Source organism: Lissotriton vulgaris, chromosome 2_1 (assembly GCF_964263255.1).
Source record: "Lissotriton vulgaris chromosome 2_1, aLisVul1.2, whole genome shotgun sequence".
Lineage (NCBI taxonomy): Eukaryota > Metazoa > Chordata > Amphibia > Caudata > Salamandridae > Lissotriton > Lissotriton vulgaris.
Genome location: NC_141687.1, coordinates 2,077,037,508 through 2,077,057,386, shown reverse-complemented (window position 1 = coordinate 2,077,057,386; position 19,879 = coordinate 2,077,037,508). Strand labels below are relative to the sequence as shown.

The 19,879-nt window shown below is 42.6% G+C and overlaps 1 protein-coding gene across 5 annotated transcripts in view; it reads left to right on the top strand.

Moving 5' to 3' along the window:
• The window catches only part of MYO5A (myosin VA), a 712,580-nt gene that overhangs the window by 588,555 nt on the left and 104,146 nt on the right, over positions 1-19,879 (top strand). For all 5 annotated transcript variants that reach the window (XM_086958311.1, XM_086958310.1, XM_086958309.1 and 2 more), the window contains 2 exons: positions 869-962; positions 2,737-2,883. In XM_086958311.1, coding sequence (XP_086814437.1) covers positions 869-962; positions 2,737-2,883 — 241 coding nt within the window. The remainder of the gene's footprint in view (positions 1-868; positions 963-2,736; positions 2,884-19,879) is intronic.

Below are 19,879 nucleotides of genomic sequence, written 5' to 3'. Positions count from 1 at the left end.
TATTTAATTACTTTGAAATAGTTCCAACGCCGTAAGAAATAAAAAAATCTTATTAAAATTTGAAATAACCAATCGCTATCATAAACACATCTTTATAGATCTCTAAAGTCTTTATTCTGACGTTTTAATTTAAATTATCAAATTTTTCATTCATATAATATTCAACATAATTATTTAGGAATGTTTAGCAAAGTATTTCAAAATATTTGCCAGCCTGATCTTTGCTATTTCATGGAAAGATAAAGTAGATCTATTTTGACAGTTTCTATCATAAATTGTACATGTCAAATAGTCCTAAAGTCAGGGCAAACATTTCCAAAAGTTCTCTTTCAAGGGAAAACCTCCCCAACAGTACCTGTTATTATAGTTTCATCCCACTTCCACCACCGCCCCACTTGGTTGCCCAGGCTCCTCACAACACCCATTCCTTTTATTATAAGAATTTGGATAGGCTTACAGTCATTGTTTTCTATATTTATGTTTAAACTGTTAATTTATCAGCGTTTTTCTAACAACTGCATGCACCATGAGTTTGTCTGAAATGTTTAAACCTTCTCACTTAATTGTTGTAGTCTTAACTAATGTGACCCTCATTTCCCTGTACAGTTGTTCTCACACTATCAAACTATTCACATTCTTGGAATGTGCTAAAATAAGCACTGTCTCCATCATGCTGGTAATTATATAATATTTGTAAATAATGTGTTGCTTTAACAACTGCCATAATTCAGGCATAGAAATTGTCGGCAAAGATGCACCTCACTACGGCTTTTGTCAGTAGCTCACAACTAACCATTACTTTGTGTCTCCAGCATGCCAGATGAGGCTTGGTTTTACCTTGGATACCAAATCTCTTTATGATTTTCAGGACCTCATGGAGCAACTTGAAAAACAGGACAAGACAATTAGGAAACTGAAAAAACAGTTGAAGGTATTTGCAAAGAAGATTGGTGAACTAGAAGGTATGTATGATTTTCTTTACAATTTCTCATTTGGTTGCTTGACTGAAACAAAGTTAAAGCAGAGAACTTGTAGAAATGAATTAAAAGGTTCAAAATTAGGAAATACGTGAAATTTTATTTATTTTTGTTTTACATTTTTATTTGCTGATAAATTTTAGAAAAGAGATGAACTTAACAACTACTGAATGGGTGACTCTAACTAAATGAGTTGTTTTGCATTCCTAATCTAACAAACCATAGTAATTAAATGCTTATTCAAATACTGTATACTTGCAAGGCACATGCATGTACAGTAAGACTTTCTAATCTAGGAAGTAAACACCAATAGCATAATTCAAAAATTTGTGATCGCCATGCTTTGAAAATGTGACAATCAGGCATGCGCATATTGTATATTGTTTGCAATTATTTTTGCAGGGCGTCTTATTGTAGGAGCAGGCACATAACCAACCGATTAATCTAAAATGAAAAAAGTAACTCTCCATTGGGTGGGTTTAAGGCATCAGGAATGGAGGTCCCAATAGGTCAGAAGATGAATGTGCTATACATAAAACACTACAAGGAGAATGTGATCCTATTAGTTAAAACAAAAAGTTTTGGGTGACTCACTATACTTTATAAGGCCCAGCTATGCACGTAAAGCTTTTGGAAGTCAAACCCAATTCATTTCTGTCACCACTAAGAAGACTTTATCTCTTTACGTGATTGCTCAATTTTTTGGAACCTTAAGTATGGCCTGCTATGAGATTTGCATGCTTTGGTCAGAGATCGGCCACTGCATTTTGTGGCAGGAAAGAGAATGGATTTTGTCCAATTAATTTTGAACTCTGCCTAGTGACCACAATTTCAAAGTTATAGAGAATCCTGTCTGTGGATTGCTCCTGGTCAGCAACATAGAGAAGCATGTCACCTGCAAATAAACATCTCAGGTCGTCCTACTTCAGTCCCTTTATCCGTGCATCTACTTGTATCCAGCATGCTAAAGGTTTCAGTCCAAGAGCACAGAACAATAAGGAAAAGAGGGCACCATTGTCTGGCACCCCTTTCTACCTACATAACAATTGAATCGGGAGAGAAATGCAGGGCCTCTTCCAACTCTTATAAATACTGTTAGAATGAATCCAGCATCAAATAACAAACAAATGGCTGATTCATCAAGTTTATTCAAGACAGCAAGACAGCAATGTGAGCAAGTTCAGCCTCGTGGAGATTGGCAAAAACCTAGATTTGTTAGGGTTGACCAGTAACCAGCTCAGCACAAGGCTTTTTCAAAGACAACTATTAGTAATTCCTGTTCTCTAAGCCTCCGTTTGGCGTCCTGACACACTTCCACTTTTTATTTTGTTGGTACTGAAGCAGCCTACACGTGGTACATGCTTCTTTACAGATCTACAATAATTAAATAAATTACCTAAAATAACAGCGAAAGAAGACTAACTGCTATGTATCATTCAACGTACAAGATCAATGACAAATGATAGCCCGAACAGATAGGGTTAATCCTAAATTGCAGATGGGGGAAGGTATAAATGGAGACAGAATTGTTTGTGTTAGCCCTTTTTACTGTATGTACATGAAAGTTACTCATTTCCTTCCAGTACAGAAAGACCTTTGCTGTGTTTAATGATTTCTCCAGTTTTCAATACTTTTATTTTTAGAACATCTCCCTAATCCAGTGTCATGTGATTTCCCTGTATTCAAAATGAAGAAATACTAACCTATGTGTGCTCACCATTTTCAATATAACAATTTGTTATTGTTTTCTTTGTGGTAGTGGGTCAGATAGAAAACATATCTCCTGGACAGATCATTGATGAACCCATTCGTCCAGTTAGCATTCCAAGAAAAGAAAAGGACTTCCAGGGAATGTTGGAGTATAAGAAAGAAGATGAGCCAAAGCTGGTCAAAAATCTTATCTTAGGCAAGTGTCTGATTCAATGGTTTGTTCTATGTGAATGATTAGGTATGTACATTTACTTCAGAAACAAGTGTGGAAGAATGCTGGTGACATTTTCTCATTCATGCTCAGAAAAAAAGTGAATTGACATTTTTCAAAGGTTCAGTATTGAAGTAATTCATAACATTATAATGCATGTCATTCAGCACTGAGTCATTTCATATTTGGTATTTTATTTTATAATAACATTAAAGATTAAGGCAAGCCTTATATCACTGGCTCGCTTGCCAATGTAAAATAAATACTGCATAAAATAACAGGTATTATAATAAAATCGAATTTAAAAGAATACTCATTCTATCTTGTGTGTAACACAAAAGCTCGCACCCCGCACACTAGTGTGCCCTAAGGGATGCCATCAATTTTCAATTGATTGCACTACTAATGATATAACTCATCCGTCTCCAGGGTAGAAGTCGATACCTTAGGAGCACCTGCTTAAACGCAGCAACTTTTTCGAGATTTACAACAAATAAGCTGTGCACACGTCGATCAATTCCTAAGTTTTAACACACAAGCTCCCCATCCGACTGCTTAAGTGGCTTGAATTGTGATATAAAACGCACCTTCTTGGAAGTGCTCCTAATACAATGTAGTGAGCCCTCCTTTTATGTACAAATATACTGCATTCCACACAGTTAACACCCAAAGAAATGTTACTTGTTTCCAGTGTGTGGGCACACTAGGTAACAGACAATTCAGTCATTGTTACAAAGCTTTAGTATACTCATTGTCATTTTTACAGGATTTAGCACTAGAATACTAGAAGCTTAGGCTGCACTGTTTGCAGGTAGTCTATTTTTGATCTGTACATTAAGTCAACTGAATATTTTTGTTGTATTTGCAGGGATCTTCGAACTAAATATATTTTCTACACTTGCTGAGTCTCTGTCACTCTCAATAACACACACTCATGCTCTCTCTCACATTTTCTCTCTCACTTTTTCGCTCTTAGATTAAATTTATTTGGATAAGTTAATTAAACCCATTACAAAAGAATAAAAACTTTTAAAACTGCAAATCAGTTCATGTGAATATATAGATAAATTATTTCTCTGTATTGAACAAATAACTGCTATATTATTTGGGGGAAGGGATTATATGACTGTAACTTTTTCTTAAGACACAGTCGAGCAGTGTAAAATGCTAGTGCCATACTATATTTACTAAGTTTGAAAAAAGAAATTAAAGTGCGTTAGCATTTACTCAATTGAGCGTTCTTAGCTCAGTGATGATTGTGGTTCTTTGAAGGTCGCTCTGGATTCCTGGGGACAGCCTGCCTTTGGCAATGCAGTGTGCTCCAATAACAACATGACACCAAGGCATTTATCCAACTCTTTGGGTTTCCTGGAATGTTCAGTGCCATAGGCAAAGTTATTTGTCTCCCACTTTCTTTTTGTGGTAGTGTGATATCAGTTTCCAGACATTGTAATGATGTTGCAAATGTTCAGGCCGAGGGTTTAGTGCATCACTGTGTATTTTTACAAATCTCCTGCAACTGGAGATGGTGGGAACCACCGCTTGTGCAAACCCTACTGCTGATGCCTCTTTGCAGGTGCGGGCCCCTTGTTTCAGAAATAATTGCCAAAGTAGAATTCTCCTTTCTTTGATCATGGAGGACAACAACACAGAAGATGCAGCCATGATTTGTATCTTTATTGGCCCATGCCGGATTGAGGTCCAGGATTGGCAGGCCCAGCAAACGCATATACATGATCTCTCTCCACGTTCTACAGTTGATTGTAGCTGATAGATTGGGCTGGGCTTTTGCTACCAAATAGAATAGTTTAAATGGCACAAGGACTGTTGATTTTAAGGAAGCTTGATCTTGCTGAAATGAGCCCAGTCGCACTTGTCTGTTGATGTTTTTTTCCATATTGTGAAGGTGATCAGCTCCAGCGAGATCGCTGCTAGATTTATCGTAGTAGTTACTACTGCTCTCTGAAGTTTTTTTTTCCACGGGGATGGGGAAGCTGGGATTTACATCTAGATTTTCTTACTCATCTCTAGAATCCCAAACCAGGTCGACTGGACCTTTTTCCCTGTTCTAGAAGAATAAAGGGAAGATTTCACAACTGCTTTGAACAACTTCACCATCAAATCCAAATTAAACTCAAAGGACCACTGTCTACGACTGAAGGTTAAAAGATTTATTACAAAGCCAAAAATAGTTGAACATACAAATATCTCAGCAAGAGGTTCAGAAAATAAACTGGCACTAATACAAACATAATTCTACGCAAGATTCTCAGACTACTCAGAATAAAAAGCAAAGTCAATTCGAGTAACATTAGGCAACCGAGAACAGTCCCATCTTGAAGTTTGGACTGCATTTACAAAAGGAAAGAAAATGGTTAGTCTGTCCCTACACTATTCTAGAGTGACATCCCTACTTAACATTCCCTTCAGACCAGAATAAAGGTGTCAGCAGTGAAGACTTCCAACGAAGTACATTCACTTTCTTCAGGTGATAGTCTAATTATTGAGCTCGTTCCAAGATGCTCCTTATTACAGCTCACTCTGCCCTAAGTTCCCCAAACTTTCTCTACAGCTACCTACATCCTGCTCTGTCAATCCCCTAACAAAATTCTGCTCTCCCCCTCGGGTGCTGTCCCTAATACAAAATCCCAAAAACAGTTGACACGCCCAGAGGACGCCCCTCTGGCAGGTGAAGATCTTCAGACTTTTTCAGTATGGCACCTCTCCATCAAGCATCCGTTGGTGCGTCCTTGGGTCCCAGGTACCTTCCTCGCTAAATGTTGCACTCCTAAATTCTTTGGCAGCTCCTCTGCTCTCGCGCCTACTATCCTAACTCCTAAACAATGAACCCTTCTACCTAATGAGCCATGTGGCCTTGCACCTGCAAGTTGAAATACATCGGAACATCTCCGCAAACATTCGAAGTTACAACATAGGATTTGCTGAGGACAGCTTTTCCCCCAAAGAAAGAAAATCTTTCCTTCTCGATTAAAGCTAACAAAAGAAGATACAGTTAGGCCTCTACTGGCTTTAACATGTCCCAGGCCTTTGCACGTTTAAAGACATTTCTAATATAACATGACATTACATTTCATTACTATAGAGCATTAATCCTACTTTCAATGTAAGCACTACCTTTCATATTAAAAGCCTACATTAATTCACTCATTAATAAGCACATACATATTTCAAAAGCATTTGATTAGTAATACGACATTCCACATATGAATATACTTCTACATTAGGCAACACTACATTTCTATTAGAACACTACATTAGTCTCTGATTAATAACCACACCACTACTTATCGTGCTGATTCCCAGCCTAACGTTGCATTTCTAACTACATTAGTAAACCCTCTAAATATTTGGGTGCTGACTACTCGGGATTATGGTGCACCCCTACAATTTTCAAGAATAACATGCCGCTCTCTCAGTTATCCTGGTATTTCGAAAATACCTCTGAGGCAGGCCTTGAGAGAGTTCTCTGATGATTTTAATATGCACATTTAAATATGAGGACGTCTGCTCCGATAAAGAGGGATTGTTTCACCAACCCAAGTTCCAATCTGAGTCTTGCTCTATGGAGCTATTTCGCCAATTGAAATATTTTCTCATATCCCACGCACTGTGCGTGTTCCAGGTCTTCAGAGCATGCTCCAGGGATGTCTTGATGGCCATATTGTAGTGCTGGAAGAAGGGAGGCTTAAATTACTTTGCATATTCCCTGCGCAGACGAGCTGTTTAAGTTGTTATTAACCCTGGCTAAGCCATAGATGATTGCTGTTCATTTATTTTTTAATTTATTTTTATGAGCGGATGATTGAACAGGTTCAGTGAACCACACCCCCAGATATTTATATTTGAGGGCCGAAGTAATGAACTTGTTTTTTGTTCTTCTAGCAGCCAAATACTAGTATTTTGGTTTTATCTGGATTGATGGTAAGAACGTTCTTTGCAGTATATAAATGTAGGCTGGTCAGTGCTCCTTGAAGCCCCACTTTGATGAGGTCCATCATAACAATATCATCCGCATATTGAAGAATGTGGAGTGATCTATGACCTAAGCAAGGAAGGGCAAGGCAGCTGTTAGCCAAGGCTTTCCCTAGATCTGCTGGGTATCGATTAAAAAGTGTGGACGCTAGAACACAGCCTTTTTTCAAACCGCCAAAAGTGGGAATTAGGCGTGAGTGCAGTTGGGCCCGTTTTCACACAAACCCATGTTGCAGAGTAGCGGGAGATTATGGCAGTTAAAAGAGTTTCCTCTCCAAAGTTTGACTGTCAACTTTGTCAAATGCTGCAGTAAAATAATAAAATTAAAAACGTGGGAGTTGTTTATGCTGCACGGCTTGATGGCTAAGGGTTGCTAGTGCAATGATATTGTCAATAATGGCTGCTCCTCTACGGAAGCCTGTTTGGAAAAAGGGGAGTAGCTCATTTTCTAATACCCAGCTTTCCAGATTTTTCAGCAAAATTGGGGCATAAGCTTTTGCCTCCACGTTTAGCAAAGCTATTAGGTGAGAATTACATGGTTTTCAGGGATCGCCTTTTTTAAATATCGGGCATATGGTGGCACCTCTCCAAGATTCTGGAATTTGCCAAGCTGCAGGCTGAGTTGAAAAGTGAGGTCAGAAGAGATGCCCAGTCCTCTAGTGCACATTTAAAGATGCCAGCTGGGAGACCGTTTGGGCCAGGCGCATTGTCGCCTTTCATATACTTAATTCGTTTTACAATTTGGGATGGTGAGGTTAATTCTTGTGGGTCTCCTATTTGCTGCAGGGTGGGCCCCTTTTTGTCTGTTTTGTGATGAGGGGAAAAAAGGCCAGTTACATGTTTCTACAATTCGAATTCAGAGATTGCGTTTTCCCATGTTGGGCAGGGTGATTTTAATTTGTTAGCGGAAACGTGTGAGGGATCTTTCCTAAGCATCCTGTATATCTTTAGCCATTCCTTTTCTTGTTGTGCTATCTTAAACTCCCAAATAACATTTTTATTTGCTTTCCGCAAGTCTTTTACTGCCATTACATTTTTGCTCATGGGGTTTATTCTACATAATCGGATGGTTCTCCTAAGGTTCTTCTGTGAAGGATTGACGTCCCGGTGGACAGCTGTTTCTATGAGTAGCATCACAGTGGCTTTATAGATTGCAAATGGCACCTGAGCCCTAAAATGGAATCTAACAGTTCTTTTGTCATTGTGTCCCATTGTGTTAGGATTTGCCCCCCCAAGTCAGTTTTTATATCAGTTATTTCGGTTGCCGAGCCAGTTGACCACCTGTGTGGAATGAAAGGGTTGCCATTCTGACTTGGGTCTTTATTTCTGCTCCAGTTGAAGTGCCTAACCCGAGAAATGTGTATGCTGTCGGATGACCTAGGTCTAGGGTTAAGACTAAGGGATTATGATCACTTTCTTCTCAATTTGTTATTTGAAAATTCCGAAGGTGGTCTGCCGGGGGCGGGGGGCGGCGGGGACATAAAGATATAGTCAATTGTTGAGATACCTTTAAATGTGGGACAAGGCGTTTTCGTGGGTCGTGTCATGACTTGGTCCGCAGACCTTAAGTTGAATGTGGCAAGTAGCTCATTGACTTGTTCCTGTTTATTGCTCATTTGTACTGTCTTGGAGTATTTGCCCAGGTACTTGGTGTCAAAATCCCTGCAATCACTATTTCATGGGAGGGATAGGACACAAGAATTTCTTTTAAGCTTGTACAAAAATAGACCATTGCGCATGCTTTTGTTTTTTTTTTAGGGTTGAAGTAACAGTTGATTAGGAGCAGAGGGAAAGCCCTCTGACAAATCTTAGTCTTTATTGATACGGTTAGCAGCCTCATGGTTTTGGGTGTATGGAGCTACTTCATTTTTAGCGGATTGCTTTATGAAGATTGAAAGGCCACCTGATGGCCTTCCAAATAAGCTTGTACGTGTGGACAGCTTAAAGAGCTCATGGAAACCATATAGCACTGGGATTTAGTGCCCAAGTTTCCTGCAGGCATATATCACATCACTGTTTTGAAGAAATTAACCAGATTTCAATGTCCGGTAAGCGGTGAGGCCTGCCACATTCCATGAGGTAATTAAGAGCTCCCTTTTCTTTAATTGTTTTCCAATCTGGAGGTTAAAAGGTCGCGGAAGGAGATTTTGCGTGGAGCTAGGAAGAGCGTTTACGGGTGCTGCTCTGAGAGCTGGGCAGCTGGTTCCATCCCTTGAAATACTGGGCTGTTAACTGCCATCTAACATTTTTGATTGGTTCCATAGTAAACTACCAAGGAATTAGGTTGTTTTGTGGAGCTTGGTAGCCAGTCATGGGTTGCGCCCCAAGTACCCTTCAGGATGCTTCCGCGCTGAACAGCTAAGTCCTCCAGAAGTAATAAATGCAGGTATTTTGGCGGATGTATCTTTTGAAGCTCAATGCCCCATTCCTCAAAGGTGTGGGCTACTCACAGGATGGCGATCCTGTTGGTAGTAGATCCCTATTTAGTAATTGTGGTCCGATGTTCCTTTCCCCAGAGTTTGGACGAATTTTACCGAAGTGAGCTCTGCCAATGTCAGGTTTTTCAATGGTGGAATGTGTGGTAATAATCGTAACAGATTCCTTCTGTTTAATGTGTCCAAGGGGCTGTTCGAGATAAAATGAGAGATAAACACGAGGCCCTTGTCAACCTTGCCCTCACCCATGTGTGCTGCTGCTGTTCTGAAAATTTCGCCTAACTCCTGTAATTGCAGGGTAGTAGATATGTTGCTATTCCTTCTTAGCAAGTCGTTTGACTGAGTGTTCCTGGGATATCTGGTCATGCGAGATTGGCTGGGATTATCCTTAGGGGGTTGCATAGGGAAGGTCTTCTAAAATTTCCTCCAGTGTCCGTTCTCTTTGTCAGGAGATGGTATTGAGGGGGTCCCGCCTCTGGAGTTGAGCCAGTTAGGTTGATAGTGGTGAATTCACGTGTGTCAAGACTCAGGTTATCGTGGGCCTGGATGTTAAGATTCCCAAGGACATTGTTAGCATCCTGGTATATTGCCGGGTTGAGGCCTATTTGATTGTGAGACCCCGTAGGATGTTCTACGGATGTCCTTTTTTGTATTGAAGGAGGGAATTTATTCTGAAGTGGCTGATGCTCTCTGGGCCAATGTGGCACTTCCCTGATATCCCTTGCTACGTGCGGAAGCCACTGAGCTGGTTATTAGAATTGCTTCATTTTCTGGGATAATCTGGGATTTGATTCTTGCATAAGAGGTGTTAACCAGCGATGAACTGGTTCTTGGTCTTTGGCCGCTGATAAAATGGATGATTTTATTCCCTTTGTATCCTTTGTCTCAGGTACCAGTTGCATAGTTACCCATGGTAGTTCCCCCATACAGTGTAATACAGTTCCAATTTCAGTAGCCTACTACTTGGTATAGAGCCACAGTTCAAAATTGGGAAAAGCTTACCAGTGTTTCCTTTTTGTTCAGATGTGCTTGCCGTGGTGTGTAGCGCTGTTACCAGGAGTTTCCTTTTTATTGCGTGCTGTTTTTTTTGTTTTGTTTTTGGCTCTTCGCAATAAGGTGGGAAGAGTCACCGGTTTGAGTGGTTCAGGGTCATGCAGGGTTGTACTTTCATCTGACAGAGTGAACAGTAGGCGTCAGTGGAGGAACCTGGTCCAGAGATTGTTAGGAGGGTGGTTTTCCGGTTGATTGCTGGAGGTGTTGTTGATTCCACTGTCGACGTAGAGTTCGATATTTTGGTTGATTATTGGGCTGGCTGTTTTCTCCCTGATGATGGTTCCCGAGACTTTGTGTTAGATTTTTTGCATTATTTAGAACCCACTGGATTTCTGGCAATGAGGTTAATGTATTAATTACTTGGGTGCAGGAGCAAATTTGGCCCACTTCTATTTGACCAAATTTGTCTTCTAAGGATCTTAGACCAGTACCTAGATCCGATAGACTGGATTAGGTCGATGTGAAGCTCCGTTTTTTGTGATTGCCTAAGGAGAGCTTTAGCTATTGCATCTTGTTTAACTGTATATTAACACCATGCGCGCTAGCGCAATTCTGCTCTCATGCTGGGATTTTTAAAAACGCACTTTACGTGACGAGCTGGGCTCGTCATCAGCGTGCGAGGAGGCTACACCATGACGAGCCCAGCTCGTCATCAGCGTGAAAGGGGTTAAACCAGAGTTGATGTTATGTTATATTTAATTTGTACAGCGTGCAGCTACTCGACAGTGTCCGGGCACTAACTAGAGAAAAGGACCAAAAGAAGCAGAGAACAGCAACTAGAAAAGCAACGTTTTCAATTTTTTCTTAAAGAGCAATGGGTCTTGGATACACCGAAGAGCCAAAGGCAACGTGTTCCAAGCCAAACTAGCTTTTCGCACAAACGAGTTTCCACCCAGTCTTTGGCGGTTGAACCTAGGGGTCTGTAACAGCCGCTGGGCGGACGAACGCAGCTGTCTTCCTGGTGTGTAAAAAACAAACCTCCTTTGCAAATAGATGAGGCTAAGCCCAAGGAGGGCCCTATGAGCGATAGTCAACATCTTAAATTTCAGCAGTGAATCATCTGGAAGCCAGTGCAAGGCACGCAAATGAAGGCGCACACTGAGCCTAGATGACAAACCAAAAAGCAACCTGCAATTTCTTAATAAGGAAGCCCGAGCTGCCAACCAATAAAGCATTGGCATAGTCCAAACGGGACAAGATGAGAGCCCGGACCACAGTTTCTCTGGCTCTGCCTGGCAAAAAGGGAAGGAACTTTGTTATATCTTGTGTTTCCCTGCTGCTCAGCTTGTATGTATGACGTGTGGAATGTTAGATGATTGGAATGTTGGTGTGCTGTGAATGTCAGTTGAGTGAGGGCTGAGCAGCAGGACAGCAATCATAAGCACTCTAGCTGAGCAGCAGGAAGATTCAAGATACAACATAAAATGAAGTAATCAGAAATAAGCTGGAACTGTAGGTTCTTAAGTTACTTTATTAATTAAGATGTTAAGTTATAAGTTATAACGATAACCCCATCAGGAGCAGCTGTCCTGCTGCTCAGCCCTCACTGAACTGAGCAGCAGGGAAACACAAGATATAACAAACTTCCTCAAAGTTTTCAGGATGCCAAAGCATGGGCCCACCAACTTCTTTATTTGAGTAGAGAAATTCAGGTTGTCGTCGAACCAAACGCCCCGATTTTTTGCGGCACTGTTGACTGCCAGAGGACGCGGGAAGCCAGGCGGCCAGAGCCTTTCTTTGAAATCCAGAGTGAACGAGCCATAGAGGAGCACCTCCGATTTCCCTTAGTTACATTTCAGCTGAGCATCAGCCAGCCACTGGAAAACCGAAGACAAACAATGTTGGTCTGCCACAACCGAGCCGTCCTCCTTGCTCCATAAAAACAGGAGCTGGGTGTCGTCAGCGTAGACCACCACTTTAGCCCCAAGTGACTCCGCAAGGTAAGCCAGTGGAGTCACATGATAAAGAGTAGGGGGCTAAGTGATGACCCCTGAGGCACCACGGTGGTTACCTGCAACGGCTCCAAGGCACCGGGAGGGAGCCTGACCCGCTGTGTCCGGCCTTCCAAGAAGGACCTAATCCACCGCAGGGCTGAGCCAAAGATGTCTATCTCTGATAGGCGATCGAGGAGCAGAGAATGGGGAACCGTATCGAATGCCACCGAGAGAGCTATCCTAACCAATGCAGCTCTCCCGACGGCATCCAGACACTTCCGGATCACCTCAGTCACCTCAAGAAAAGCAGACTCAGTTTTATAAGAATTAAGCAAAAGGGGGTGGTGATGGACAGAGTTTCTGAATTAATCAGAATACTCTCACCCAGTCAAGAGATCAGGGCTTGATCCAACACCGTTTTTTAGCTCACTGCACCATCCCAGCTCAGAACCTGGCTATATGCAAATTAGTCTGACCCTGGCCCAGTGCATCATGGGAACAGGGCAGACCAAACTACCAAGCCAATTCTTTCACTGGACGGAAACAAGCTTCCGGGGACCGGTTTCTGGCATTACAGCCGTCTTCGGCCCGGCTTGCAAGAATCCTGATGGTGCAATGAGCAAGGGACTCACTTCTGAGTATACCCTTCCACGCTTATGGTGGACAAAACAATTAAGCGAAAGGGGGTGGTGATGGACAGAGTTTCTGAATTAATCAGAATACTCTCACCCAGTCAAGAGATCAGGGCTTGATCCAACACCGTTTTTTAGCTCACTGCACCATCCCAGCTCAGAACCTGGCTATATGCAAATTAATCTGACCCTGGCCCAGTGCATCATGGGAACAGGGCAGACCAAACTACCAAGCCAATTCTTTCACTGGACGGAAACAAGCTTCCGGGGACCGGTTTCTGGCATTACAGCCGTCTTCGGCCCGGCTTGCTTGAATCCTGATGGTGCAATGAGCAAGGGACTCACGTCTGAGTATACCCTTCCACGCTTATGGTGGACAAAACAATTAAGCAAAAGGGGGTGGTGATGGACAGAGTTTCTGAATTAATCAGAATACTCTCACCCAGTCAAGAGATCAGGTTCTGAGCTCGGATGGTGCAGTGAGCTAAAAAACGGTGTTGGATCAAGCCCTGATCTCTTGACTGGGTGAGAGTATTCTGCTTAATTCAGAAACTCTGTCCATCACCACCCCCTGTTGTTTAATTATTTTGTCCACCATAAGCGTGGAAGGGTATACTCAGACGTGAGTCCCTTGCTCATCGCACCATCAGGATTCAAGCAAGCCGGGCCGAAGATGTCTGTAATGCCAGAAACCGGTCCCCGGAAGCTTGTTTCCTTCCCAGTGAAAGAATTGGCTTGGTAGTTTGGTCTGCCCTGTTCCCATGATGCACTGGACCAGGGACAGACTAATTTGCATATAGCCAGGTTCTGAGCTGGGATGGTGCAGTGAGCTAAAAAACGGTGTTGGATCAAGCCCTGATCTCTTGACTGGGTGAGAGTATTCTGCTTAATTCAGAAACTCAGTCCATCACCACCCCCTGTTGTTTAATTCAGTTTCATAAGAAGCACGGAAGCCAGACTCAGACGGATGGAGCAAACCAGAAGTCTCAACATAGTTAGTGAGTTGGGAGGTAACAACTTTTTCACAGACCTTAGCCAGACTAGGTAAGAGCGAAATAGGCCGGCAGTTCTCAGGAAGCAAAAGATCGAGAGACTACTTTTTAAGGAGAGGCAGTATAAGTGCCTGCTTCCAAACCGAAGGAACGTGCGCCTCTTGAAGTGACTGGTTGATCTTTAAGTTCACTTCTGCATTAATGATGTAGGCCACATCCGACAGAAGCCTAGCTAGCAGCACACGGGTCAGTAGGTGAACCGGACTTAAGTGCCTTCAAGATCCTAAGGGAGCTGGGCATATCCACCACACTGAACGTGGGAAACATGGGGGCTGGGTTTACCGGGCAGACTGGCACGCAATCGCTTTTGTGGGTTTGATGAGAAGAATTGGGGCTGAGCACCTTCTTGGGTGCTGGGGTTAAAGCCAGCAATGCTTCCTTTTTGGGTTTCTGTTTGTGCTTTGAGTGAAGCTAGAAACTGATCTGATAAGGCTCCACACTATTAGTCTGATGTGCTGTATCTCCTAGATTCCGTGAGTAACGATTGTAGCACTGCATTAATTGGTGACCTGGCTTGAAGGCCTATTTCCATGGTTGGTTAGATGATTGAAAGGTTGGGTGGATGATTGAAAGCAACAGAGTGTAGGCTTACATTTGTATGGATTTGATCAGTTATCATGTGCTTGTTTAAATGAGGAATCACAACCTTAGGCTCAAGGTCTTGGTGTAGCGCAGGGTGGTTGTTTGATCAGCTGAGTTTTTTTTCTCAGCTTTTTAGGAATTTTTTTAGGATTTGCCTTTTACGTTGGTTAAAACGGCAGGTGCTACCAACAGCAAGTCAGTTCTTTCAGACTTAATGGAAAGAGGATGATTTATTTATTTATTTATTTATTTATATCACTTATTAAAGCGCCTGAATCACCCCAGATGGACATATCGAGGTAAGGGGTGCAGAGTTACAAAAAGCAGAGTTCAAAGTTTTTTCCTAAAGCCTAGATAGTTAGTGGTAAGGCGGATATCCAGGGGCAGTTGATTCCATAGTTTGGAGGCCAGGTAGGAAAATGATTTCCACCCAGTCTGGCTTGCTCGATATGGGGGATGACAAGAAGGCCTTTCCCTTCAGAACGAAGGGTGCGTGACGGTGTGTATTTAACTAGTTTAATAGCCAGATAGGCAGGCCCCATCTGGTTTAGGCCTTTGAACACTATGCAGCAAATTTAAAATGAATTATTTTGCGAATAGGTAGCCAGTGAAGTTTGTGTAGTAGGGGAAGTGAGGGAGCACGGTAAGGTGCACTGGTTACCAGACGGGCCGCTGTGTTCTGCACCACCTGAATACTATGCAAGGCAGATTCCTTAGCAGAGATCAGCAAAGCATTGCTGAAATCCAGATGACTGAGTATTAAGGCATGGATCAGGGTTTTGCATGTAGATACAGGGAAGAAATGAAAAACCTTATGAAGCAGGCTCAGGGCATGAAAGCAAGCTCTTTTAGTTACTGCTAAATGTTCATCCAGATTCAAGTCATTATCTATTAGTACTCCTAGATTTTTGACTACTGGCTTGGGAGATAATGCTTGGCATAATTCTTCTGGCCACCAGCTAGGGGACCAGCTGGTGACAGCATCCTTGAAAAGCATAATTTCTGTCAACCCTGCGTTCAACTGCAAAAAATTACTGCTCATCCAAGATGTTATAGCTTTCATACCTGCCGCGAACAAGTTTTGGATGTTGGGGGAATCTTTATTGTAAGAAAGAAGGAGTTGAGTGTCGTCCGCGTACGAAATTGGGATAAACTCCGATATTCCTAAGGAGTACATCAAGGGGGGCGACGTACACATTAAAACAAAGATGGACTTAAACAGGAGCCCTGTGGTACCCCTTTAGTTACTGAGGTAGTCTTGGATTTGAATGGTCCGAGATTCACTGTTTGAGTCCTGTCTTTGAGGAAGTCCTGCAGTCAGTCTAGGGCTGTGTTCTGAATGCTTATAGAACGCAGTCTGTCCAGCAGGATCTGGTGTGAGATGGTGTTGAATGCGGCGGACATGTCAAGCAGTATGAGAACTACTGCTTGGCCGGCGTCCGCCAACACTCGAATGTCATCTGTTACATTAACCAGGGCTAAATCCTGACTGAGAATGGTCCAGACACTTGGAAGATTCAATAAAGGCAGAAAGGTGAGTGTTGATGTCCTTTTCCAACAATTTACTATAAAGGTGGAGCAGTGAAATGGGATGGTAGGTGGTTGTAACATTAGGAGACAGTTTAAGATTTTTCCTGATGGGCATGATCTGAGCATCTTTCCATTCTTTAGGGAGTTTACCTTCTTTGATAGGGCAGTTAAGAATGGAACAGAGAGGCTCCGCCAGTTCGGCTGCAAGTTTTTGGGCAGTTTTAACAGGAATTAGATCTTTGGGAGAGCCTGATTTGGCAGATTTTAGTAGAGATTCAGTGTCCTGAATAGTGAGCAAAGGAAATTCTTTTAAAGTGAGACCTCTAGAAGAATCAGAAGCAGGATCAATCATCAGATGATGGTTGGTGTTGGTAATGGAGGTTGTCATCTTGTTATAAATATCCTCTAATTTTTGTGAAAAATGATCAGCTATGTTGTCGCAAAGTAATCGAGTGGGTTCCTCATCTGGGTTACAGGCTTTGGGGTTAATAAGGGATTAAGTATGTGAAAAAGAGTTTTAGAGGTGTTGTCTGATTGCTCGAGTTGTGCGGCTATATGATTTTTCCACGCAGATTTAAAATTTTTATGGTAGGTATCTAAGGCTGCTTTGTACTGCCCCTTGTCTATAGGGTCTTTGGTTAGGCGCCGTTGTCGTTCAAGCCTTTTACATTTGCTTTTCTCCGATCAGAGATCCGATGAGTACAAGATGTCTGAATGCGAGTGGGAGCTGTGCGGGATTTTTTCTCAGGGATCAGAGCATCTCATGTGGATTTAATAGTGTCATGAAAGGCCGTCAGACAGATATCAACTGTGTCCGATGAAGATGGGCAGAAGGGGATTACTGCTTCACAAAATAGATTTGGTGTTAATTTGTGTCACTGTCTGTAGATCCGAGTTATTGGGACTTTTTTAACTACGTGTTCACAAGGTCCAGCGAGATCAAATGAGATTAACGAATGGTCTGACCATGTCAATGAATTAGTAGATTTATAAACTATATCAGGTGAATTGGAGAGGACCTGATCCAGAGTATGGCCTCCAATATGTGTAGGAGCATTGTTCCTTTTCGTGAGGTCTAGGTCTAACATTTCCCTCAAAAAGATGGTAGCCTCTGAGTCACCGGGGTTTTCACTGTGGACATTAAAGTCACCCAGAAGGAGAAATGTATTAGATGAAATCACATGAGGGCCAATCAAGTCCAAAAGAAGTGAAATGGAATTGGAGAGAGGTCCGGGGGGGAGGGGGGCGGTAGAGGAGAGCTCCCTTCCAACTCAACTGTGAGTGGAGATCTAGCCTGAATATAAGAATTTAAATTCTGTCACTACTAAATTGATCCAGTAGTGTATTGTTTATTTGGTCTTTGTAAATAATTGCAGTCCCGCCACCCACTTTGTGTGACCTGTCTAGTTTCAAAATACGGTAACCCTCCGGTAAAGCGGTCGCAATAGCCGGGGTGGAGGATGGTTTTAGCAATGTTTCCGTCAAGAACCCAATTTCTGGGAGAGAAGAAGAAAGTAAGTCCCAGATGTTAATGGCATGTTTAGGAAGAGAATGAACATTAACCAGGAAACAGTCCCAGTTAGCTCTGAACTGAATATGTTATTATTGTCAGCATGGAAAACAGTATGAGGAACATTGACCAATGGTGGTGATATACTCTGAAAACCACAATGAATACACGTTAGAGGGCCTTCAATGGTGGGGGGAAATTGGTAAGTGCAAGGATAGGTAACTTTGCCTACAATAGGAGAGGTAGTGAGATCTCTTATGAGTAGCAACTCCTGCCTAGAATAGATGGCGCTCACCTTAGAGTTGTTAGTTTGGCCTATGGAGGAACCAGCAAGGTTCCTGGCGACAGACAGGCGCAGACGGGCTTGCCGCTGGCGCGCCCCCTGAGGACGTCCGCTGCGTGTCGTCTGCATCAACCGTTTTATAGGGAGGAGGTTTGAGCACTAGAGCGCTCACCTCCTTCCACCGGAAATGAGGAAGAATAGCAGCAAGAGAATGGGTAGAGATAGAAAAGAGACTCCCTCCACAACAATCGAGCGACACTCGCGGTGGGCTGGGGAGCCTGAGACACAGCCCTTGTTCAGCAGCAAAAGTTGCGTAACTTTAAAAGATCAATAAAAACACAGCTAACAGATTACATCAAACAACTAATTTTGCACGATTTAGAGCAATTTTGAAAGAGCACCGCTTACAGGTGACAGCGCGTTGTCTGCAACATTGGTTTCGTAGGGAGGAGGTTTGAGCACTAGAGCGCTCACCTCCTTCCACCAGAAATTAGGAAGAAATGAGGAAGAATAGCAGCAAGAAAATGGGTAGAGATAGAAAAGAGACTCTCTCCACAACAATCGAGCAACGCTCGCAGTGGACCGGGGAGCCTGACAAAAAACACAGCTAACAGATTACATCAGCTAACAGATTACATCACACAACTTATTTTGCACGATTTAGAGCAATTTAGAGCAATTTTAAAAGCGCACCCCTTACAGGTGCCATGATGTACCACATTTGCTTCCAACTTTAGAAGTTTGGTCCAGACAATATGTTGGCCCTGGAGATTATCATTGGGATGCATAACTATAAAAGAAGGATAGCCAAGGCCCAGCAAAAACAACATAGAAATCCTCTATGAAAGAATGTTGCTTTCTATTAGCACTCTCACTTGAACATCCATTGCAGTGTTTAGAACATTAATTTGAAGCATAAACTAATGATACTGTGGAATCTGAAAGCATGATCGAAATATGGTTTTAGTAGCAGGTTGTCCACATTTCATTGCAGGGACAAGGTACTCGGACTCAGACACTCTTTCTCCTAGGCTTTGAATGTGGAAGCACATTACCAAATCAGAAGCTCTATGTGCTGAGCTCTCAGGTACTGTAGATTTGTGAAAAGGATGCTGAAGTGGAATGTGTATAATTATATTAGAAGGTGCTGGGAAGAGGCAATGCACACAAAGTAAGAAAGTGACCTCACATGCCCCCTATGAATTACCAGAGTAGAAGGTAAGGGGCAGTGTTAAAAATTGGGTTACTGGTTGACTGTGGTGTGTGTCCTTGTCAAGCAGCACCCACAATCCTAGTCAAGGTAAGGTACAAACAGACCCTAAATTAATCTGTGCTCACCCTTTGGTGCTTGGCACAGAGCAGTCAGGCTTAACTTAGAAGCAGTGTGTAAAGTATTTTTGCAATACTTCAAATGGTCAAACATTGAACACTCCATACAAAATGGATCCCACGCCAAGCTAGAACAATAGAACTCAGTTTAATAAATACAAGATGATAAAAATCAATGAGTATTGAATTTTAAAGTTTATAGTGAGAAATAGCCCAAAATGCACAAAGCCTTATTGGATGTATCTGGTCACGCCAGACCGCAACAAAGTCACAAGTTCAAGTCGACTCCTATGAGGCATGGGCCGGCTGCAGGGACCCAGTTAGACCCACTTAATCTCAATCCTGGTTGCGGGGATCTCCGTCAATGCCAAGGAGATGCGTCTTTTATGCTTGGCGGTGTGTCGCTCAGCAGAGAAGGTGCATGGATTCCTCTGGCAAGCACCTTAGGCCCACTTTCAGGGGTCCAGGACTGGGGTGGCACCACTTGTCAGGGTAGAATCATAGCTGGCAGAGTCCAGGTGCAGGGGTTGGACGCCTGTTATATCCCTGAGGCTTCAGATTGGGAAGCAAACCAGATAGCCTAGGTTCAAGGGACCTTCCCACTCAGGCAAGAGGATGGCAGGCTGCAGATCATCAAAGGAAAGCAGG